The sequence below is a fragment of the Strix aluco genome, chromosome 3, assembly GCF_031877795.1.
Source record: "Strix aluco isolate bStrAlu1 chromosome 3, bStrAlu1.hap1, whole genome shotgun sequence".
NCBI classification, from domain to species: Eukaryota; Metazoa; Chordata; class Aves; order Strigiformes; family Strigidae; genus Strix; species Strix aluco.
Window position 1 is genome coordinate 15,406,575 of NC_133933.1, and position 23,456 is coordinate 15,430,030.

Sequence of the window (23,456 nt, forward strand, 5' to 3'; positions counted from 1 at the left end):
TGTTGTAGTTCCGGGCGGGGGGGGGCCGCTGGCACCGCCGCCGCTGCCCTCACCTGCCGCCCCCGGCCTCTCCAAGCGCCGCCATATCGTGCCCGGCCGCGGGGCCGGCGCGGCGGGAGCAGGAGGTCGGGTACGGCCCGGCCCGGCCCGGCAGGCGCCACCCCCGAGGGGTGTCTGGGCCCGAGCCCCTCGGAGGGGCTCCGCGGGGCCGGACCGCCCCGGTGGGGGAGGGCGTCCGCGGTCCCGCGCGCGGCGGGGCGGCCCCGGACTACAGGTCCCAGGGAGCGGCGGGCGCTGCCGCCCGAGGGGGGCTGCCGGACCGCCTTCCCGTGGCCAGGTACGGGGCTGGGGCTGAGAGGGAACGGGCTGAGAGGGACCGGCCGCCGGGGCGGAGCGGGGCGCCTACGCCGCCCTCGCGGAGAGCTGGCGGAGCCGTGCCGATGCCAGGGGCCGGCCGCGGCGGGCGGCGGGGCTGGAGCTACCGCCGAGCCCTTCTCTGAGGGCCGGGCCCGGGGGGCGCGGGGCCGCCGCCCTCCCCGGTTGCCCTCGGCCGCGGGGCAGCGGTTGGAGGCGCGGGGCGGCCTTGAGGGAACCAGTGTCGGGGGCGGCCACAGCCTCCTCCCCCGGGGGCTGGCGAGTCCCTGCCGGGGCGGGGCTGCCCCGCTGCTGCTCCTCGCCCTGCTGTAACCGCCGCCGGGCCTTCTCTCGCCATCCCCGCGGCTTCGGGCGATTTCAGCCCCTTGAGGCTTCCACCCACACTTGGCCCGGCTGGCGGGCTTGGGCTTCTGCGCCGGGCCCTTCCTGGCCCCGTGCGCCAAGACAGAGCAAGGGCTGACCCCGGCGAGCGCACCGAGCCAGCCCTGGCCGAGCCTGGCCGCCCGCTGAGCCCAGCTGGGAGCTGTGCTCGGAGGGTCCCGATGTCGGTGTGACAGCAGGTGTGGAGGAAGAAAATGGCGCGGCTTTGCCGAAAGCAAGAAACGCCACGCTAGCTGTCACCTCGGCTTTCCCGAGCCTGCTCCCTCCCAAGGGCTGCCCTTGGCGTGAATGGAACAGCTTGATGGTAGGCAGAGGCCAAGACAAATTCCTGGCGGGGGTGAGGGGATCAAGGAATATCTCCCAGTCCTAGGTGCGCTCTGTGGAGAAGCGGCAGTGGGGTGTGGGAGGCAAGGTGAGGAAGGGGAGAAGTCAGCTCAGTACATGCAGACTCTTAGCTGGGCTTTGGGCAAAAGTAAGTCAGTGGTGGGCAAAATAATGTCTGAGTAAAAGTAAGTCAGTGGTGGGCAAAATATCTGGGCAAAAGTAAGGAGGCGGTGCTCTGTCTGCAGGGAGGTACACTGGAATAATATTTCTGCCTAGGCAGTGTGATCTGTGGTTCCGGTGACTAACACGAGCTTCCAGATCAGTCTCGGTTAACAAGCTCAGGGGCTGTTCTAGCACTGTCTAGTTTACTGGTGCTGGAATTGCACTGCGAGTGTCCAAGCTCACAGCTTGAATGTCTATGCTTGCAATTTCACACTGCCTTAACATAAATAGTCAAAGCATCAAATAAATGTCAAGCATGAGTGAAGAAAGTGGGTTGTTCTCATGCTATCTCTAACAGTAAGTTGGATGTGCTTGAAATAGAACTATCTATATGGGCTGCTGTGAGCCGGCTGGACTATTTTAAGTGTTACTAAACCTTGTGGCTGGCATCTTTTGAGAGACGGGACTGAGGCAGCCATACGGTAGGATTTGCTCTCTGGAGTGACTTTGCAGGGACAGTAGGCTGCTCTGCTTAGGGGGGGGTGCTGTAATTCTGGGGGTGACAGAGAAAATCTGGGATACTTTCTGCTGGGTTTCTCCCCCTTGCTGTGGGGATTGACTGCAGCAAGGCTACTCTGAGCAGCTTTCAGAAATGGGTCTGGGTTTCTTTCTGCGTGCACAGAGGAATGAGGCAGCCCAGTGAACTCTCTTTGCACAAAGAAGTGAGTCTGAGGATATATATTTTTGTTCTAAGATTATTGTCTGGCTGCTATACTTGGAGATGGTCAGTAGCTTTCTATCTCAAATGAAATGTTTTCATAGTTAATTGCAGGGGTTGAAAGTCTAAAGCAAATAGAACAAACGGCTGAAAAATGTGACTAAAAACCATGATTACTCTTTTTTTTTTCTTTTTTTTTTTTTTTTTTTTTTGTCATCTATGCTGCTTTGCTCAAGTCACCGCAACAGTTTTGGAGGGTGTGCTAGTAAGAAATTATTGAGTGATTTTTCTGGTGATCTCAGATGGCTGTATGCTGTGCTGGTAGACTCTTGTTAGGTGTAAGCTGGGTAAGATGAAGGTTGTTTCAGGCATTATGTGCATCTTCAGACAACAGCACAGACCGAGGTTTGTGAGTGTTGTCTATAGGTGCTGTATTCAAAGATTGCAGACCTGACTTAAAATCTGGTTATTCTCATGCTTAGCAGTGAAATGCCTCAGGTGAATTGGTAGGCTGCCTTTGCTGGATGTCAGTGCTGACAAAGAACGAGGGAGGTGTTGAAGGATGTCCGTAGCTGTTTCTCTGCTAACAGACTTGTGAGCTTCCACCTGTGGCCAGGTGTCACGCCTGACTGCAGCGACAGAGCCAGTCTGAGGTCACCCCACAGCTCCTGTTGCACCACTTACTCTGGAGGTGTGTACCTGGGCTTGTGGTGCTGTGCGCAGTCAGAGGAGAGCTTCAGGCATTTCTGTGCGACCACAGCAGGTTATTCTGAGCGCTTTTTAATTTTAGTCTCCCTGTGCTTAGTGGCACAGGAACAACTCATTGTTGTGCTCACTTAATTTCCAGCATCGTGAGCTTCAACAGCAGGTGAAGCGTAACCTGATTTTTAGAAACATTCTTATTTCTGCAATTAATGACAGGATCTAACAGGGTTTCAACCCAAATTTCTCAGCATTCTCTGTGCTTGACTAACTCTGGATAGATTATGCCAGACCAGGGAAATGGCGAGTTGTGAAGATTGCATGATTGCTGCCTGTGTGAATGCAAAATGAAATTAAAAGATCTTTAGTTTTTTGGAGAGGTGAAGTGGGGAGCTGACACGTGCATCAGTGAAAGCAAACAGTGGCTTGAACAGAAGCGCATGTGCCTTTCTGTGAAGGAGACCCCAAGTGTGTGCGCATGGTCAGGGTGTTCAGTGTGTCGCTTCTCCCAGCTGAGACTGGGGAAGAGAGGCAGCCAGAGCTTCCTGATCTAAGGTAAGCAAGCGTATGCCAGGCTAACAGAGCATGTGGGAATGCAGTTTCTTTGGTTTTGTTTCATCTAGAAAATCTCTTCTCTCTGTATAAGAAACTTGTGCTTGTTTTGATGGAACTTTTTGATCTCCCTATAAGTATAGAGTCATAGTTCCTAGGGGCGTTGGGGAACGATTCCAGCTGGACATGCTGAATTCGTCAAAGAAGATTCCTCAGACCTTCAATCAGCTTCTGCAGAGGGCGCAGATGAACTGTGGAGGCTGCTCTAAAAGAGGTGCAGCTCTGAGGAGGAGAGGAGTGGCTCAGCAGGATCCAGAAAAGGGACATACGCTTAGCTCAGAGTCTACACGAATCCATGTAGAAGGCAACCCACCTCTTACCCAGCTGGCTTTTGGCAGTAGCAGTAGCTTCTGTGACTTAAACAATTCAAGCTTAGTTTTCTTGTGGTGTGAAAGCCCTTCCTCTGATCTGTGATGAATGTTAGTGTTGCTAACTGTCCCTTCGGTTTGAGGTGCAGAGTGAAAAAGCACCTGTTTTTCCTTGAGCTGGGACATGCACTGCCTCCTGCAGCCAGTGCCCTCCCACTTCCCTCGTGCATTTTGCCTCTGTCTTACCAATATTTCTGTGTTTTATAGCCTACATCCCTGTTGCTGGTGTCCTAAATGAGAAATCACAGAATGTATTTTGCATAGCTTAATATTATACAAATGGGGAAAATTGTTAGTAAATTGTTTCATACCAGTTTTGCTGTTCCCTTCTTCCCCCGGCTGTGCCCTGTGTAATCTTTAAAGAAGTCTAAGACACACTGCTTAATGTCAAGTGTATTAATGCCTCCTATTAAGTAAGAAGTCCTCATAGGAATGAGTTTGGAAAGTGGTGTGTTTATGTCCTCATTTATATCATATAAATTATCATTGGAAATCAAAACCTGAGATGGAACATAACTGTGCATAGTTGTAGGACAGGAAATAACTTTTTCCTCAAAAAATATGTTTAACTCATATTTGCAGAGAGGGGAACTGCAGGAGGAAAACTGATTTTGAGACAGAAGACTGCTCTAAAGGAACAGTTTCATAAAAAGGCAGGAGAGGAGGGAGGCTGGAGCTGGACACAGCATGAGGAGGAGTGGGGGGTCCTTGGGAGACGGGGCTGTGCAGGGAGGAGAAGGGGGTGGACCTGTGCGTGGCCAAAAAGGGGAGAACAAGTGCTTGGTGAAGGCGGGAAGATTTTGTGACAGTTTCAGGGTAGGGTTGTGGCCAGGGACAGAAGACAAAGATGGAGTCTGTCTGGATGATTTTATTACAGTGTAGAGAAGAGCACTCAGATTTGGAAAAGCTCTGGCAGCTTGTTAAATCCTGTGTTTTCCTTTGCCTTTTAATATAGGAACCTGTAAGGATTGCTTCACGCTTCTGGTTGTTTCTTTTCATAAAGTTAATGAGTGTTTCTGCGTGCCCGGGTCTGACAAGCGGCAGCAAGAGGCTGTGCTGGCGAAGCCTTGTGTTTGCTCTGAAGGGGTATCCCCATCCCAAGCCAAGGCGAAGTGCAACCAACTTCAACCCCATCGTTTCCACCACTTCCCCGGGCCTGCCTCCTGGGAAGGACTGATCTCTGGAAAAACCTTTCCCAGTAATTGTAATTGTAGGGAACGACATTGCAACATCAATAGCGTTTCCTACAGTGTAACCAGCTGGGCCTTGAGCTGCTGGCTCTCAGTTGACCAGATAAACTTCTTGGGATGTGCTGTCTACATTTCCTTTGTTCCTGTGACTAATCTTAATTATGAAACTGTTCAGGCAGGGTAGCCAGCTCCTGTTAGAGTCAAAGGACCAGCGTCCTGCTCTGGCAGCAGCGTGTTCCTCAGCACACAGCTCGACTGAACTCCTGAGGGTGAAGAAGAATTTTCCCAGCCTTTTTAGCAAAAGAGGCAAGCGACTCGGTACCACATCTGCCTGCCACGCCAGGCTGCTGTGATCCTCCACCGCAGGAGGAACAAGTGGAGAACTTGGAAGTAAGATTCATCCTCTTAATCTTTCAGGATCAGGCTCAGTCTGAAGAGTGTTGAAAATATTGACATTGGTGATAAAGTCCAGTTAAGCTCCATGAGGAGTCTCTTACAGAATCACTTAACCAAGAAGTGATTTTGAGGAAAATATTGGTTATATTTTTCAGTGATAACTCATGACTGAGGCAGGAAACACATTTAGATATGTGAAGCCTTCAAAATAGCCTGAAAGGTGACTTTGGTGGTCTCCATGGAAACTCATCTTTTCTGTAGCTTTGCGGAGGACTTACACAAGAGCTGCTGCCTGGCTTAAAAAAAAAAAAATAGTAATAGTAATTTAATAGTAATTTAATAGTAATTTAAAAAAAAACCCTAAACTTGCTAGATCTGAATTTGGGGTGGTCCCAGATGTGTCCTGTAGCAGGGGGGGGCTGTTCCTGGGCCCTTCTGGAGCAGCTCTGCTGAAGAAAAGCTTAATGTGACTTTCAGGGTTGCTGACTGCAATTTAGGTTACAGTGGTTGCTGCAGGAAGAAGTGGCTTCACAGGAGGGACTTCCTGGTCTGCGCTCATCTGTTACAAGTAAGACTGCAGGATGCTCTCTGTTCGGCCTTTGCACGTGTCCTGTTGCTGTGGCTGCCAGTCTCTGTTTTGGGAACAACTCAAAAAGAAGTAACTTTAAGAAGAAATTACTCAAATTTTGCTGAGATTTAGGAGTTCTGCAATGAGGCAACTGTTTTCTGAATGCTGTATGTAGTATGCATGACTGGAGCTGGAAGCCTGCTCCATGCCAGGAGCTCCCTGTTGGGTGGCATCTCTGATTCTTGCCCCAGGTGGGGATAAAATGGGAGTGTGCAGGTGGGCCAGGTGGGCTGTGATCAGGCTGCTGATGGGCCGTACAGGTGCCAAGTTGTGAGCAGTGGTTCCACTTGGCTCAAGGGCCAGGGGAGGCCAATTGGAGTGGAGCAGCATGGCGCTGCCACTTCTTGCTGCTCTCCAGCTACTTCAGAAGCTTTAAACAGGAGGAAAGTTCTCCTTGTGAAAAATCACTACTTTCCAAAAAGAAAAGGAACAGAGAAAATGTGTAGGAATTTTAGTCCTCGTTCTAAGGCATCCACAAATTTCTTTGCATTCTGCAAATGCTAAAACTTGGTGTGGGGTGGGAGCGCACTGACTGTGTCTTCCAAGAAGCTAGAACCAAGCAATAAAAAAGAATTTTCTTTAGGCTGTCTGAAACACTAATGTCTCTTCTAATGGCTGTTTTTCAGCAGGGGAAAACTGTTAAAGAATTGAACTGACCTGCTTTTTCAGAAGCACCAGGGCAGGACTGTGCTCCAGATCCTTAGATCCAAAAGAGAATCTCTGCAAAAATCAGCTGTGATGACTTCTCCAAGAGCTGATCTAGCCATCTGTTTGAAGCGTGAAGCATATCAGTTTCTTAACTGAGATATGACGTTACAAAATATTCATAATTATGTCTGAATTTGCTGTAGGAGAAAGAGGCCTTGTTCTGATCATTAGCAAATAGCTTTCTCCCCAGACTAGGGGGTTTCTGTTCTCTCATGTTTAATTAAGCTGGACCCTAGTGCTCAAATCAATGAGTCCAAATGCTAGTGTTGTAGTCCACCCCTGCACTGGGAGGTCGGTTGCTTTATATGGGGGTGGTACTTTGCGGTTTTTGCTGGGTGTTTTTTTTAAAGTATTTTCCTCTGCTGTTTCTCATGACTGATCCAAAGAGCACGCTCTCTTCCCTCTGGCTCTATCCTTTTCACCTTCACAATTGGCTCTCGCTATGCGTTTTCATTCACGTGGACAAATTGTTCTGGCGTGTACATGACTGAGACACGGCTGGGCACGCAGCACTCTGCGGCCTTCACCAAAGGTGCCTGGCTTGGGCTGCCTGTACAGCCACTGTGAGGTTTTTTTGTACGCGAGGGCATCTCTGCTTGCTCTTCTGAGCTTTGCTCATGTTACAGTACCTGCCTTGTGTCTCCTTCCCAAGGGGAGAGTAAAACCCTTCCCAGCTGAGAGGCAGATGAGCGAGGACACAGCAATGTGACCTTTGTAGTTGGCATTCAAGGAAGATAGGAAGACCTGCGAGATGAATTGTGTCATTTTAGCATTCTGTCTCTGTTACAGAGCCAGGTGACATCGTGGTGGCCCAGGAAGCATGCGGCTGTGGCACTGGGGGCCCTGAAGACTGTCTGGCTTGCGGGGAGGAATGCTACGGTGGGCAGTGCACTTGGAAGGTGGGCCGCGAAGGGTGAACCACGCGGCTGTGGCCGTCGGGCACAAGGTCTATTCCTTTGGTGGATATTGTTCTGGAGAAGACTATGAGACTCTGCGGCAGATTGACGTCCATGTTTTTAATGCAGGTAAATATGTCCTTGTGGTGCACGAAGGAGTGGCTTGCTGGGCTTGGCTATTAGTTCTCTTTCCCACTACTGCTTAACATATTACACTCTGTCTGACTCTAATTTCCAAAAGTTATTGGTGTAGATGGGAGCCTCTTCTCTTGTGCAGCCCTGTATTTTCAGCTTCAAGGGGAGGGCACAGAGGGGCTGTAGTTCAGCAGACTGCTAGGATAAGGGCTCACTAGAAGTAACCACATAGCCAATGGCTTGTTTTGTCCTTGTTCTCTGTGAACACTGGCTCAACTAGGTGCAAAGAAGCGATGTTTAGCTGGCTCAGGCCCCCCATCCAGTTTGCAGGGTGCCCATGCTCAGCTGCCCCTAGCATGGAAGGGGTAGGGTGGGATGGGAGCCAGTGCACTCACTTAAGTCTCCAGGTTTAGACTCCTGAGCTCTTTCCCTGTGGGGACAGCTGACAACCGCTGCCAGCATGATGAAGTCAGTAGGGCCACGTGTCTAGGATAGAGGTCTTCCCATTTTGGCAGCAGCAATCACATAGATTCACAATGTGGCTTAGAAAAGCATCTGGAGCTGGAGCTATTTGTGTAGGGTAGCCAGTATCTGTCAGGAAGCTGAGCTGGAGCCATGACTGTGCTGGGAGAGGCTATACTTCTTGATTCAGTGCTCTTTGAATTGAAGAGGTTTCTGAGCTGGTCCATGAAGTATTTCCCTGTAATTAGGCAGGTGGTTGAAAAATTGCACAGATGCTTGGCGGGGTCCAGCTGAACAGAGACGAGCATAGAACCAATGACCAGTTTTGCAGATTGGACAGCATGCTGAATGCTCTCCTAACACGCACATGGCATGTAGATCAAACTAGTTTGTCTGTAACATGCAGTGAATTCACTCCTCTAAATCTGACTGTGGAGGAGACTGACTTGTGCAGTAGTGGGTAAAGGCATTGGTTACACAGGGCTGCCAAGGTGACCTGCTCACAGTGTAGAGGGGAGCGTAGCTCAGGATCCTGGGAACAAAGACATTAATCTCTGTCCAGAGAGACTGGGCTCTCACGCTCAAGAGAGTTAAATGTTGTAGCTTGTAAAATGTGCCAGTAGAGCACTACTCCTATGGTGGAAGCATAATTACCATGCCCAAAGGAATGCTCTTGAATTGTCTTCCCTTCTTACCACTCCCAAATATTAAAGTGTCATGATGCTGCAGCGACCATGTGGGAGGTGACACTGGCTTCCCAAGTCCTTGCTCAGTTAGCATTGCCAGGTTCCAGTGCTGAAGCCGAGATACCAGATTTTGAATAATCTCTTCCAATCTTCCAAAGAGGAAGACTGTGTTTTATGTAGGAAACATCCCATCTAGCTTGACTTTAGCATTGGCTGTGCTTCCTCAGTGCCCTATCTGCCTCCGGGATAGATGCTCACCTTTTAGAATGCCTGACTCTTTCCCTATGTTAGTACTTCAGGGGAACTGCAGAGTGTTTTCTGCTATGTTTTGTGTTATATCCGTGTTGAAAACAAAACTGGAGGCTGTATGTGTGGTAGAGGGAGGGTGTCTGGGTGCTGTTGTGTAATGGCCATGTAACATGTGCCGTGACTCTTGCACTGTCATTAAACCTGTTGGCTGCTCTGGCTACTGCTGAACATGGCATACAGGCTGCTGAGAAGGAGACCCTGTAATCACAAGGAACTCCTATTAGTAACACAAGGTTAGCAGGGAGAACTCGGATATGGATTGGACGTAAAGGAGACAGACAGCTGTCTCATCTAAAGCTTAAAAAACAAAACAAAAGCAAACAAACCCCGTTCCTACAAAGGTGCTGTGTTTCTTTACTTAAGCTGCACTACTGCAAGTCCAAATGATGCCTTCAGGTGTTGTTCCCTTGCATGTTGCTGCAGTGAATTATTGCCATGCTGCCCATTCTTGTAGCTTTGAGTCTCTTCCAAAATGTCACTAGCCCAAAGTAGTGTCTGCTTTCATTATCACCTCTGTACTTTTTCCTTTCCTTTCCCTTTTTCTTTTTTTTTTTTTTTTTTTGTGTGTGCTATACCTTCACTCACAGTCTAGGATGAGCCAGAGTAGAAACCTCTTCAGTGTAGTTGATGCAGAATGGAGCTGTGTTGGGTCTGTGTGTGTGGCTTGACCTTGGCCAGAGGAGGGTCTGACTTGGAGCCGGGGAACTTTGAGCTCCTGTGTGGTGAGCAGAGTTGCCCTCTGGGCTTAAACCATAACAGGAGCCTATTTCTGTCCAGAGTCCTCTGGTTCTCCAGGGATTCCTCTAATCTCAATTGTGACAGGCACCTGTGGAAAACTGCTTCCATATTCCTTAACTAGCTACTACTCAGGGTCAGACACAGCTTTGTCTTGTTACTAGACTGTTTCTGTACCTTGTCATAGCAGGGGGGGAAGTGTTGTGCAGGATGGGTTGTGACCTGTGAGCACGTGTAACGGGTTGTTTAGCATTTGACATGGGCTCAAACTTGTGCTTTCAGTGTCTCTGCGCTGGATCAAGCTGCCTCCAGTGTGGACAAACAGCCAAGACCATGTGAGAGAGGTGCCCTACATGAGATATGGGCACTCAGCAGTGCTCATAGATGACACCGTCTACATATGGGGTGGTCGCAACGACACTGAGGGAGCCTGCAATGTGCTCTATGCCTTTGATGTCAGTAAGTTTCAGCTTTTCACTCTTCCTTGTCACAACTGCTCTTGGTGAGACCTTTTCTCTGTCCCACCGCAGTGCTCCCCAACTTGTTTTCCTGACCCTCAGTCTCTCTGCAAAGTGACAGTCTGGAGGAAATGGTGCAGTCTGGGGAATTGGTGTTGCTGGCTGTTTCAGCAGGTTTAGAAGGGAAGCAGGGTGGCCAGTGTGTCTGAACCCTTGACTCTCTGTAAAAGCCTTTGAACAGAGATTACTGAGCTTGCCTAATAGTCAAACTGATTTTAATTTTTCTGTCAGCTTTGTGTGCTCTCTCTGATAGTAACTACAGCTGAGGCATTCTCTCTGTGTGATGTATTATTATTCCTTAACTGTGGCTGAAGGTTGCAGCGAGAAGGGGCTAGAGGTCTCAAGGATTGTGGTTCCTCTCCAGAGTGGTCTTTCTTTCTGAAAGCATGAAGGAGAGCGAGGAATAAAACACAGAAGTAGTCAGAGACAGGATAGCAAAATAAGGGAAGTCATGAATCAAGTTAGATGAACCCAAAAGATAAACTCCTTGAGCCTTTCGATTGGCTTCTCCATAGTGCTGCTGGAGGAGAAGGAGAACCTGTAATCATAAGGAATTCCTATTAGTAACACAAGGTTAGCAGGGAGAACAGACACAATCAGGAACTGGGTGGAGATGAGTGTCAGAGTACATCTGGATTCTGGAGGCCATCTAAATACTGAGCAGTAACTGGCTTGCTGGACTTGCAAGGAAACTACTTGCTCTGGTGCTTGGTCATGGGTTCCCTTCTTCACCAGGAACGTTTCATAGCTTGGAGCTGCTCTCTAGGCACAGGGTTTCCCCCTTCCTCCGACACATGCAGCTAGGAAGCCACCAGTAAACCCCTGCCTACGCAGAGGCCTCGTAGTAGGAGCTCCCTGCTCTCCCTGCCAAATCCAGCACTTTAGCATTAAGTGAAAATTAACAGAAAGGCCAGACTTCAGTCCTGGTCTGAACCCCCTGCAGCTGTCTGTACACACTGTGCCTGTCCCCTGCCAATCCTGGAAAGTGAGGCTGGCAGTCACAGTCCCGTGCCTGTGGTGTAAGTTCCACTGTAGGAGTCACATCAAGCTGGATAAAGTCCTGGCTGAGTGCACTTTTGTCCTCTGGGGTGCTGAGCAGACACAAGTTGAGGTCTTTTCCATCTCTAATTTGATGTGTTGCGCTTGGGTGAGCTCTTGCTGCTATTGCGTGACTGGGCTTGGAAGCAGCCCCATAAAGGAAAGGAACTCGACAGCCACTGCAGCTTTCTTACTAGAGGCTGCCCAGGGATTCTGTTGACCTTGCAAGACCCTTTGTGTGGTTCCAGCTGGAGCCTAGGTGGATAGTTGTGGCCGTGGGCCAAGTTCAGAGAAGTTATCCTTGTGAAGAATGTTGCTTTGCTTCCAATGTTACTGCTTCCTGAAATAAGCACTGCTTTTGGCAGCTCAGAGGAGTTTGGGAGGGTGGGAGGAATGTCTCCTGCTGCCTTGAGGCTTATCTGTGCCTCTCTGGGCTTTTGGGACAGGTGCCTGTTTCTGCTTGGCAGTGAGTCGCTGGCTTGGCTTCATGTTGCCCTGGCATGGAGAACAGCTCTTGCTGGATTTAAAGTCCTCCCCTAAATCAAGCCAACCCCTGGAGCATGTGGGCTAAGGGGCTAAATCTGGCTGGTGCAGGCTCACAGGGAGCAGTGTGAAGGGAATCATGAAGGGTGGAGAGTGAGAAGGGCTCCCCTTGAAGAGGAGATGAGAATGTAACAAGAGTAGCAGATAAGATAGGGAGAGCTGCACTGCAGAGGTGGGGATGTTCACAGTAGCTCTGTTGACATGGCGAGCTTGTGGTTAAGTGACTTCTGCCTGGATTTGAGAGCTGGTTTTGCTCAGTCGCAGTCAGCATCTCCACGCCCTCAGGTCAGTTGATCCGCTCAGCATCATTGTTTCATTGTAATTGAAACTGTAAATGCGAAGTTGATAAGTGACTCACAAGCAGGCTTTGTGAGAGATTCAATTAAAATAACATTGCTCAAGCAGAGCTGTACTACTCACACTTAAAACGTGAGCTGTTTCTCAGGTTGGGCTGTGCCCTGGATCTGAGACCTCTGTCACTGTGCCCCTCTGTGGAGGCTCAGGCAAGTAGCCTTGCCTGAAGAAGCTTGCAGCCTCTCTGGAGAAGCAGGTGCTGTGTGTGAGAGAAGGATTTCTGTCTTCGAAATGAAGAACAGTAGTAAAGAGCTATCCCACCCCAACATCTACTATATTTTCTTAGCGTTGCCTCCTATTTTGTTTCAGACACGCACAAGTGGTTCACACCAAGGGTGTCTGGAATGGTCCCAGGAGCGAGAGATGGGCACTCAGCTTGTGTCCTGGCAAAAAGCATGTTTATCTTCGGAGGCTACGAACAGCTGGTGAGTAGTCTCTGTAACTGTTATTTCGAGACCCCTTGAGAAAGAGGGTGTTTCTACCCAGGACATTGGTAGAGGCAGGATACAGGGGCATATTTGTATCCATAGTTGCTTTCATTTTGTAACTCAGCAAAGTTATGGCATTATCAGCAGGTTATGCTCATTGTCCATGATCTTGATAGCAGCAGCAGCATTTCAAATGTGGCTTGTTTTTAACCAAGACTGAACAAGCCTGTAGCTGTCTTGCTGCTCCCCTGCCTGGAGGAGCAGGAGTCTGTGCTGTTCGTGTGAATGCAGGCTCTTCCAGGCAGGTAGCTGCAGGTGAGTTTTGTGGGATCCTCAGAACCCCAAGTGTATTTGCTTCTGAATGTTGAGCTTCCGAGAAGTAATCTTAACCTCTACCTCTCATCAGGTGGCCTCAGCAAAGCCAGTTTGAGTGTCCTGTTAGTGCCCCTTTCTTCTGTCACTGCATGGAGTGGAGGCAGGGTTCTGCTGTGAGTGTACATATTGTGTGCAGGACAGCCTCGGGGGGAGGAGCTGAGCACCAAGTAAATGGAAAGCTGCAGGAGAGAGACAGGACACCTTTAAGGAAAAGTGAGCTTTGCCTCTCTCTTGTTAAGTGATAAGTGTGCTGCCTACCCTGATGTTTTGGAACAAGCACCATGTCTCTTAGGAAGTACTGACTCCAAAAGGATGCTCCAGGTCTGTAGGATAGCATCTTTCCTGGGGCCAGATGCGACCAGACTTCTCAGTCTCTTTGTGACCAGGCTGCCCTGCTGTCTTCCAGGCTGACTGCTTTTCAAACGATATCCATAAATTGGACACCACAAACATGATGTGGACCTTAATCTCTGCCAAGGTCAGTGCCTGCGTTTCACTCTGGTTTGCGGAGGAAGTCCTGTATCTGCTATGCTCTGGGGTAGCTGCCCACACTTGTGTTTGTTTCTGTCTGGTTTGGCTGGGATCTGCGGGAGGGGAGGTTCTCCACAAGAAAGCAGCCACCCCAACTTCTCCATCAAGATGAGTCTTCTCCCTGGGTAATCTGCATTTTTTCTCTTGTTCTGTTTTCCTCTGTCCCTGCAGGGTACGCCAGCTCGCTGGAGGGACTTCCATTCAGCTACCATAATTGGAACAAAGATGTACGTATTTGGTGGCAGAGCTGATCGTTTTGGGCCACTTCACTCCAACAATGAGATCTACTGTAACCGCATTAAAGTATTTGATACAGAAACAAACTCCTGGCTGGACTCCCCTCCAACTCCAGTGCTCCCTGAAGGCCGGCGGAGCCATTCAGCATGTGAGTGTGGGTGTGCTGAGAGAGGAGAACAGTAGAAGGGAATTCCTGCCTGCCTCAGAAGGGGTGTCTGGTCCGCTGGGTGGAGATGTGGGTTAGCAAGGGGTGTGCAGAACCTGGCTTCTGTGGAAAGCTGCTGCCCACCAAAAAGCCTTGTGCGTAGCCCTGCACGTGAAGGTGGTGTAAACAAAGGTGGATAACCAGTGCCGCTTTGCTCGGCTGGGACCTGCTGGGCTCTCCCTTGAGTGGCACGCTGATATCTATGCTTACTCCCCACAGTCAGCTACAATGGGGAGCTCTATGTATTTGGTGGCTACAACGCACGCCTGAACAGACACTTCCATGACCTCTGGAAATTCAATCCAGGTATTTATGCTTTTAACTTGTTGCAGTGATAGCGCTCAAGGCCCTCAAGTGTGTGAGTGCTCAGATGAGTGTACTCTCCAAGGGCTAGAAGCCTGCTTTTGGGGGGAAATGGCTCTTCTGACAACACTGACAGGAACTTGCTACCGTGCTTGGGACCCCTGTTCCTCTTCAGACTGTCTCCAAATCTCAGTTAGAAAGTGGAAAAGGAAGTATTCCTGAAAGGCACAGCTAATCAAAGGGTGATTGGCAAAACTTTGTCTTGTTCTTAAATATGCAGAAGTGTTAGCAGAAAAGAAGATATGGGGAAGCAATGGGGTTAGGAGAGCGAGAGGCTGTAGCTGGGGAAACAGCTCAAGTTGAGCTGTAGGATCACCATACCACACTCTTTTGGTACCAAATCAAACTGTGTAGCAGAAGGGGTGGCTTTTCAGCGTGTATCCCGAATATCAGTCAATTGTAAGCCGTTTGGGGGTCCTCAGGCCCTTTTCACAGTCCATTGGACTGATTTTGTTTGCTAATGGCTTTGCATAGTAAAGTTACCTGAGAGCAGGCAACTTGCTGCTCCCCCAAGCTGATCTATGAGGTAGTGTGAGAGCTCCTGAAGGTTTCAGTGCTGTGCGTTAGTGATTAATCCCTCCCTAGCATTCTTGCCACAGAGAGCAGCAAGGACAAAGGCTGCTGATTTCTCCCCTTGGTTCAGTTCCCCACGATCCCCTCCTACAACCAAGCTGTCCCAGCAGCCTCCACCCTGCGGGGTGCTCTGCATTCACAGTGGCTGCCAGGAGATGGAGCTAGTTCCTGGGTCTCCCTCCAGATATGGACGGCAGCAGAGTGCTGGAGAAAGGAGCCTGCCTGCCTGCTCCTGGAGCTCTGCGCTGTACAGCTCCCTGTGATGTCCGACCTGCTGCTGTGGTCCTGGGGCTCAGGCTTTGCAAGTGAAAGGCCTCGACCTGCAGCTCCCGTCTAGTAGGCAGAGCTCCAGGACTGTGCCTGGCATCTAAGCGATGCTTTGGTAACAACCTCGTAGAAGTGCATCTTTTTGTCACTAGCGAGAACAGGTCAACAGGGAGAGTGGATGTTGACTGGTTGGTGTCTGTGGGGCAGTGGGCCTCCGGTTTTGCTGTGATCTGTTTAAATCCACAACCTGCTTATACCCGGGTCTTGGCCAGGCTCTTGTGACAAGCTGACGTGCTCTTTTTTGCCCCTTAGTATCTCTTTCTTGGAGGAAGATTGAGCCCAAGGGGAAGGGCCCATGTCCTCGACGCCGGCAGTGCTGCTGCAGAGTGGGGGACAAAATAATTCTCTTTGGAGGCACCAGGTAAGTTGTGTGGGGTGGCTCTGTGAGGGGGTTTGACATTCCCTTCAGCACAGTGTCCCTCTGTTCTCTGCCCCATGCTGTAGTCTGATGCACTTCAGAGGCACATGGCAACTGTCCATCTACCTTACAAGTGTAAGAAATCATGTAGATCAGAGCTCCTCTGGAAAAAGGCCAAGGGGGAAACTGAAGATATCATGTAAGCTTGTAAAGCACCTGGTGACAAGCCACATTGTACAAGTAGAGGCAGAAGCATGTACCATGCTGTTCAGGAGGGGTTGTGCAGTGGTCAAACTTTCTGTGAAAGAGATGGTGGGAAGTGGGGAGAAGACCCTGCCATCAGAAGAACAAGTATCCTAGTGTGCTGTGCTGTAGCAGCCCTTAGACTGGCTTATCCTCCCCTACATGCTGCCTTGCGTCTCCCACCAGAGTTTCTTTCTTTCATTGGCAAGTGTGGTGTCTGACAAGCTGCAGTGGGATGTCAGCTCAGCTGGGAGCTGTTTGAGGAGCCCATACACATGACAAGGCAACATTCCCTTCTGTGCCAGTGTTTTTCCATTCAGAAAAGGGACCTGGTGTTTAGGATTTAGCTGTCAAACACTGGAAGTTATACTGTCAGGGTGCAGGGCAGCTGGATGTGGCCAAGAGCCTTAACAGCTGCTAAAAGAAAGGAAGTGGCCCATCACCAGGACACACTCTATGCTGTCTGGAATGACAAATTGCAGCTCTGGAGCACAGGCCTGTTTGCCAGCATCTACCTTGGAGAGACATCTGAAATGCTTTCAGCCCTCCACATGGTTTGGAAAGCTATGGGGCTTTCTCTGGGATCCTGGCGGTGGCTTTTTGGGGATACTTCTGAAGACAGTTGGGGGCAAAGGACAAGGCAGGGCAGATTCTGCTGGTGGCTGACCAGTGTGTGGTGGAATGAAGGGCCTTCGGGCCCCAGGAGTGCTGGGGGAGTGTACTTAGTTGTAGAATGTCTGTGTGGGTGTGAGGGAGTGCTTAGTGCAGGTGAGGTATGCAGAAGTGCTGAGTTTATCCAGTCTCCTTAACAGATATTGGGTGCTGCTGTGTATGGTAGAAGGCTTGGTAGGGCTTGATGGCAATTTTGGACGCTCTCAGATGTTACGGTGTGGATTTGTGTTACAGCAGCAACTGAACTCTGATGTTAAACCTAGGCACTCCTAGGAAATGCTAGCAAACCATAACAAATTTGACACCAGCTTTTTGGAGTCTGGTCCACGTCTGCCAGGCAATGCAGCAGCGCCTTGTCTTCTCCACCAAATGACTTCAGTATTCAATTTGTTCCTTAGTCCAGGCTCAACCCCAGTGCAGGTCAGTTCATCAGTACTAGTTTGGGGTAGAAGAAGAACTGCTGGCAGCCAGGAATGCAGCCTGCTTGGACTGGAGGAAGGGTCTTGCAGGCTGTGGAAGGGGGAGATGGGGGTGGGGACTGTGCTGCTTCCTGTAAGGGTTATCAGGTGTATTCTGGAGCTGCCTGTCGAGATAAGAAGTTTTCCAGGAAGTCGTTGTAATGGAGAATTCCCTGTGGTCTGCCTCCTGACCTGTGCTCCCCTGCGGGGAAGGGGGAGGGGAAGCACACAGCGCGGGAGATCTGTCAGGGCTCCTTGGAGGATGAGCCGGCAGGCTCAGCTTGCTAGTCAGCAGCAAGGGGGACGGGCAGGCAAAACCCATTTGTGTCCTGCCTTCCCTTACAGGATTCAAGTACACTGTAGACTGTTCAAGAGGCACTTCTGCAGGGTGCCTGCTCCTGCGGCATCCAAATGCTTAGTTTCTTTTTTAGTCCTGCCCAGAGCCTGGTCCTTTTGCCCCAGCTGTGGTCTCTCACTGTGGCCAGCAATAATCCTGTCACTTGTGTCCCATTTAAGTGACCAGGAAGTCACGTAGCACTAAGGTCAGTGTTCCTGTTGGCTGTGTCACAGTTGTGGCCCTGGTCTGGTTTCTTCCCAAACCCACCAGCACTTCAGCATGCAGAGACCATCCCTGTGGAACAAGGGGGAGAGGGAATGCTATAAAACAGTTTAGCTGAACAGATGCTGATCCACATCTGGCTTGAGGCTGTGTTTTCCCTGACAAGGCTTAGAAATGTCTGGTCTGGTGAGGGACTAGGGGGTCTCATGGGGTGCTTGGTGCAGGGCCCAAGAGCATTCGCCAGCATGCCAAGTTGCTGTGCAGCTGGAGCGAGCAGTTTGGCTGGGCTCTGGCTGGGAAAGGGGTGCTTTCTGAGACAGCTTTCTGCTGTCTGAGGCTTTCCCTAGCTGCTTGCAGTTTGGTGATTAAAACCACAGACATGATGCCTGCTAGCTTTCCTTTGAAAGATAAGGGATGGTCTAGGGTTTCCTGTGACGTGGATGTGAGATTAGATTGTGGTGTGGTAAGTACACAGGGGTGGAATTAAAGGGCCTCTTGCCTATATCTGGGCAGATGGGACCCCTCAGCATCAGGTCTTCTCTGCCAGCAGTGAGGTATGCCCCGCGGTTTGTGCTGGGGCTGTGGGAACCTGGCGGGGGAGGTACTGTCTCATGTCCTGTGAGATGTGAAGCTAAGTGGGGAAGCAAGTGACACTGGGGTGAGAAGTCACCACATGATGTCCCAACCAAACAGTGAGGACATGCTAAATTGCCTTGTCACAAACTGAGACAGGACTTAAAATACCTTTCCTTTCTTTCAGATTCTCCAAACAACCATCAGCCATAGGGGTGCTTTCCTCTGGCACTGCTGTTCCAGCATAGGCTGGTCTGTCTGTGCCAGGGGATGTAGTGACCAGTCTGTCCCGATCCAATGCCAGGGGACGTTTCAGTATGGTCCCAAGAGTGAGATTAAGACACAAAGGAGGTCAAATGCTGTACAACCTTTCAAACTTTATTCCTGTAAAAAGAGGTAATAGCGATAGGACAGAGGGAAGCAGGAAAGGTCAGAACAGCTAAGCAAGCAAACGGAAGAGATGCAGCAAGTTCAGTTACCACCACCACAAATCCAGCGGCGTCCTGTTGGTTCGGTCTCAGTGCAGGTGATGGGGGAATCCCAGCAGGTGATGGGGGATCCCCCGAGAGAAGAGTACACAGTCCTCTTATCATCCCAGTCCCCACAATCAGTCCGCCCATTTCCACGGAGCTCATTATCATACTCGCTGCCCCGTGTTCCTCCATGCACGCATGCCCAGGTGCCCACGGTGGCCGTACCGGGGAGCAGGGGGTCGGCCAGCGATGCCTTTAGTCTCCACCCATCCTCCTCGTCCCGACTTCTTCCCCCGGCCCTGCACGCAAGCGCAGCTTGGTAGATGTTATGAAAGATGTAGTTGCTCCCTCTTTGGGCAGACACTGTTTTTTCGGGAATATTTCAGGGTGTACTTCTTCACAGCAATGGAACGTTGAGGCCCAGTTTAGGCAGTGGTGCAGTGTCAAAACAGGCAGTTGACACAGTCTGACAGTTTTACACCACCCCATGTCTCAGGAGATGGTAATGGCACAACAGCAATGCCGAGACAAAACAGCCGACACAGTCCCTTACACAGTCTCTCAGGTGCTTTGGCTGTTCCATCAAGAACACAGAGGCAGGAAACCATAGGTGAGGCCGTCTGTTCCCTAGAAATGCCTGAAGTCACAGCTCCTCACTAGCATTCCAGGACCAATGTCAGATGGGAGTATCAGCAAATTGGGATTGGTGTAAAATGACGGCTGCGCTGATCAGTGCCTGACCATGCTCAGTTACAGTTTTCTGAAATGCTGTCCCCATTTTGGCACAACCAAGGAGCTGTGGCTGGAGCCCACAGTGGTTCCTGAGTCAGACTGAGAAATGCTTGCTCCGCTAACTGTTTTCTCTGCATTTCTCTTACAACATCTCAATGGCCATGCCAAAATAATTGCAGTAGATCTTAGCCATGTGAGAACTGGAACAATGAACAGCATGTGGCTGGGCAGAATCTGTTTCAAACCTTGTGCTGTTGTGCTTGACACACAACTTCAGCTCATGCAGCAGAATGCAAAAGTAGTCTAGCTGCTGGCCTAGTCAGAGGAACGCAAGCTAATAAAATAGGATGTTTTCCTGGCTGCAGGCTGCTAACCTGTAAGCTTTTGCCAGAGAGTTGGTGCTAATGCAGCAGATACATACAGTGGTTGCAGCCAAAGAAGGAAAGACCTGCCACTAAGCCAGGTGAAGTCCTCAACAACTGCTTCAGGTGCTTATTCTCTGCTGCTGCCTTTGCTCCTCTGTAGAAAAAGCCGAACTTCTGCAAAGCACCTCCCATATTGTCCTCAGAGAAAGCAGCTTGGCTTATCCCACTCCAGCCAACTGCAGTGATGGGGCAGTGTGGCACAGTGCATGCTGCCCCTGTCCCCAACATCATCAGCACTCCTGAGAGCTTACGGACAAGAGAATCTAGCTCACAGGTTTCCACGGCATGACTCACGAGTAACATGTGGTGTATGGCAGTCTGCAGATGTTTCGTGCAGCAGTGGGCAGGGAGAGCACAGCAGTGTTGCCTGCAGCATATGGCTCCTTTTGTTGCTTCTCCAGGTTGCAGAAAATTTCGATGGCTACTAGCTACTTGCTGAGTGTGCCACCATCTCTGGAGATAGGTCATGGCTCCCATGATTGGTGGCCCTGCAGTGCAACTAGAGAGCCTTGCAAAAAGTCCTCCTGGCTCTCCAGGTTATCTCACCTACCTCACTAGGGACACCAGCACAGCTTTTTGGACTTTGCACTATGCCGTTGTTTGGTGTCTTAGATCAGATGCCTGTCCTGTGTCATGTTCTCCCAAATCCTTGTACTTCCCATTGCGTGTCTCCCCTTGGCCATGAGGTGAAGCTGGCCTGAGGTCTGTAAAAAGCCATGGTGTGGGCTGTCATGATGCTGCACGTGGTGCTTGGGGCCATGTAGGGATGGGCTGACCCCTGCCTGCCCAGGCAGTTTGGACAGTGTGTGTTTCCTAATGTGTTACTAGCGCAGCCTTCCATGATACAGCAGGGATACATGCCTGCTGTGGAGCAGCCCTTGGGGCCTGTCTATCACACAAAGAGTGAGACAGATGCTTGTGTGAGCATGCCTGCCTGCCTTCGGGAGCTGCTGTAACATACCTTCTCCAGCCTGCTCAGAGTCATTCTAAGCCTCGTCCCAGGGCTCAGCTTTGCTCCTCTGAGTGGAGCTCTTTAGAGGGTCAGATTCACTGAAATTGCTGAGCCAATAAAGCCCTGAAACAAGCCTAAGGTCTGGAGGCAGCTGTTTGCCAGCACCCTCCTCACGCCCTGAGGGTGGGTGCCACAGTTCTGGGGGAGGCCCCAGGGTTGCTGAGTTGTTGGAGAGCAGTTTGGGAGGTACCTAGGGAAGGAGGAGTGTGAAACCAGCCAGAGGCTGGTCAAGGTACAAGAAGGGAAAAGGGATGTTCCCTGCAGACTGGGACCTGTGTTTGGAGGTGCAGCAAAGTAACAGAGGCACGTGAGGTGAGGGGGAGGCTCACAGCAAGAGTCATTGTGGTCGTTCGTGAGGAGGCAGCAGCTCCCCCATTCCCTGCTGTGGCTTGCAGAGGAGATGGTGTGTCTTTCTTCCCTCTGGCTCTGTGCAGCTCTGCCTACTCTGTGAGGAGCTGGGAGAGTGATGGCTTTGGGAGCTGCTGGGGCAAGCAGAGGGACAGGAAGGGATCAGAGGGCCCCTGCATGGGGCAAGCAGGCCAGGAACAGTCCTGGACTTGCTCAGCCCTTGGGGAACCCAAGGGACATAACTGGTGTACAAGTGTTCTGACACTGACTGACACACTTTGTTTGGCTTCTGCAGCCCATCTCCGGAGGAGGGAATGGGTGATGAATTCGACCTGATGGATCACTCAGATCTCTACATCCTTGACTTCAGTACGTGAGCATTCCCTGCCCAGCTTGCACCTCTCACCCTAGAGTGCCCTGTGAGCAGGCCCTGCTGTGGAGCACTGTACGTGTCTTACCTGGCTCCAGGTGCCTGCCTCTTGGAGCCAGGCACCAGCATCTCTGGCTGGTGTACGTGGCTTAAGACAGACCAGCCAGAGATGCTTGCAGACCTGAGCTGGGCTCATGGCTCTTCATGCACTCCTTCGCACAGATTTCTTGTGGGAGCACAGAAAACCGCTCCAGCCTGTCACTGGTGTGCACCCTTGCCTTGTCCCTCAGAGAGATGGCCTGGGATGCTCTGCCCTGTTTCCTGTGGCACTGACTGCACGATGCCTGGACCCCCCCCATAGTGTCCCGACGAGGACCGCTCTGGCTAACTGCCCTCTTTCCGCAGGCCCCAGTCTAAAGACGCTGTGTAAGCTAGCAGTGATTCAGTACAGCCTGGACCAGTCCTGCCTTCCCCATGACATCAGGTACTGCGTGCCTTGCTGGGAGGTCACCTCATGGGTGCTCCCTGTCCTTGGGGTGCTCCAGCCCTGGCTGAGGGCTGCCTGGGTCCCTCCTTGGCACTGTGCAGCTTCGGGGCAGGCGGGGTTGGAGACCACAGCTGAGGCTGACGTGCAGCGGAGCTGCTCCAGCCCTGTGCACTGTGTCTGTGCTTTTTCTCAGTGTTCCCCATCGGTGTGTTACAGATGGGAGCTCTCGGCCATGACAACAAACAGCACCATCAGCCGCCCCATCGTCTCTTCCCAAGGCTGACGCCAGCTCATCCCTCCACCACCTTGCTCTCACCCCTCCACACACTGACCTCTTGCTCCACTGCCTGCATGAGTTTTTCGCCCTTTCAAGCAAGGAACATGTGAGCTCAGTTTGTCTTGCCCTAGCCAGGCCTCCCTCTGCCTTTGTCATGTTTTGGACAGCCTGAGTGTGCAGGCAGAGCAGGCTTCCAGGGAAGAAATCAGCTCGCCCCAGCAGCACAACTGTGAACCCCCCTCCTTGTTGATGGCTCTAGTGTCTCCTGCCTTCCTTCCTCTTGCCTGTGGAGCTGCAGCTGTGCTGGCCTGGTCCCTGGCCACTTGGCGAGGGCCTGAATCAACTCCTACCACCAGCCGTGGCCCTGGGGTTGGCCTTGGGCTATGAACTTGTTCCTGCGCTGCCTTGAGGGACCTCCATGCCTGCACCCTCCAGCGCTGACTAGCTTCCTAGCACTGGAGCGCAGGCCCCAGCCCCAAGCTGAGCCTGATGTGGGGGCCTGGGCCCGGCTGGACACTCTGCCCGACTCCCATTGTAAAACAGCAACTAGGGGGGGAGTTTTATAAATGCTGAGGCAGACATGGTTTCTGCTGCTCTGTGTGTCCTAGCAATTGAACTCGGGGGAGAGAAGGTGTGGGAGGGGCGAGACTGAACCAGGTGCTTCCCCCTGCAGCTGCTGGCCTCCAGTGGGCGGCCCCACACCTGGCTGGGGTGGGAGAAGGGGAGCTGGGCCCCCCACAGCAGCACTGCCCTGACATGCATGCCTCCTGCCCGGAGCTGTGCTGCCCTGTGAGAGGGCAGAGAAGAAGATGGTGCATGTCTCCCAGGCTGCACTGTCTCCAGAAGGTGGGTGCCCCACAGCTCCTTGCTCCAGGGAGGGAGGTGGAGGGATGCCTGGGGCAGCCTTCCCGGGTGGCACAGAGGGTTGTGCCTGAGCCCCTTCCCATGGAGGTGAGGTGTCTAATGTGAAGAGGGACTCCAGTGGCAACTGTAGCAGAGCTAACGCAGGGAAAGCTAGGGAAGCGCTCAGGGTGTTTCCCTGGGATGTAAAGTCACGAGGCAGCCAAGAGATGGTGGTGGCTGCGTGCTGGGAACGGGTGGCAGAGGGCTTGGGCTATCTCCGCTGCCCTGAGGGCTGGCATGTAATCAGGGTCAAGTGATGCTCATCCAGCAGCACGAGGTTGCGGAGG

The 23,456-nt window shown here is 51.4% G+C and overlaps 1 protein-coding gene across 7 annotated transcripts; it reads left to right on the forward strand.

Annotated features, from left to right (window-relative positions):
• The first annotated feature begins 95 nt into the window (after positions 1–95).
• Positions 96–22,850, forward strand: KLHDC3 (kelch domain containing 3). Of its 7 annotated transcripts, none has more exons than XM_074817464.1 (12): positions 4,424–5,222; positions 5,706–5,796; positions 6,483–7,589; positions 10,070–10,246; positions 12,550–12,665; positions 13,450–13,521; positions 13,746–13,959; positions 14,236–14,322; positions 15,532–15,640; positions 21,428–21,501; positions 21,908–21,986; positions 22,206–22,850. In XM_074817464.1, exons 3-12 carry the CDS (start codon positions 7,436–7,438, stop codon positions 22,270–22,272), a joined length of 1,149 nt encoding a protein of 382 aa, XP_074673565.1. In that variant the 5' UTR covers positions 4,424–5,222; positions 5,706–5,796; positions 6,483–7,435; the 3' UTR covers positions 22,273–22,850. The 7 variants fall into 7 exon arrangements, with proteins under 7 accessions (XP_074673571.1, XP_074673570.1, XP_074673564.1 ...); XM_074817467.1 differs by having other exon boundaries at positions 7,354–7,589; XM_074817469.1 differs by lacking the exons at positions 4,424–5,222; positions 5,706–5,796 and adding an exon at positions 98–337 and having other exon boundaries at positions 7,354–7,589; positions 22,183–22,850.
• Positions 22,851–23,456: the final 606 nt, after the last annotated feature.

What these genes read in the sequence shown, in the direction of transcription:
- KLHDC3 (XM_074817463.1), top strand. Translation starts at nt 7,436, where the DNA reads ATGCTACGGTGGGCAGTGCACTTGGAAGGTGGGCCGCGAAGGGTGAAC. An exon ending in TCGGAGGCTACGAACAGCTG is followed by an intron (nt 12,666 to 13,449) that starts GTGAGTAGTCTC and finishes GCTGTCTTCCAG; the next exon opens with GCTGACTGCTTTTCAAACGA. An exon ending in TGCCTTCCCCATGACATCAG is followed by an intron (nt 21,987 to 22,205) that starts GTACTGCGTGCC and finishes GGTGTGTTACAG; the next exon opens with ATGGGAGCTCTCGGCCATGA.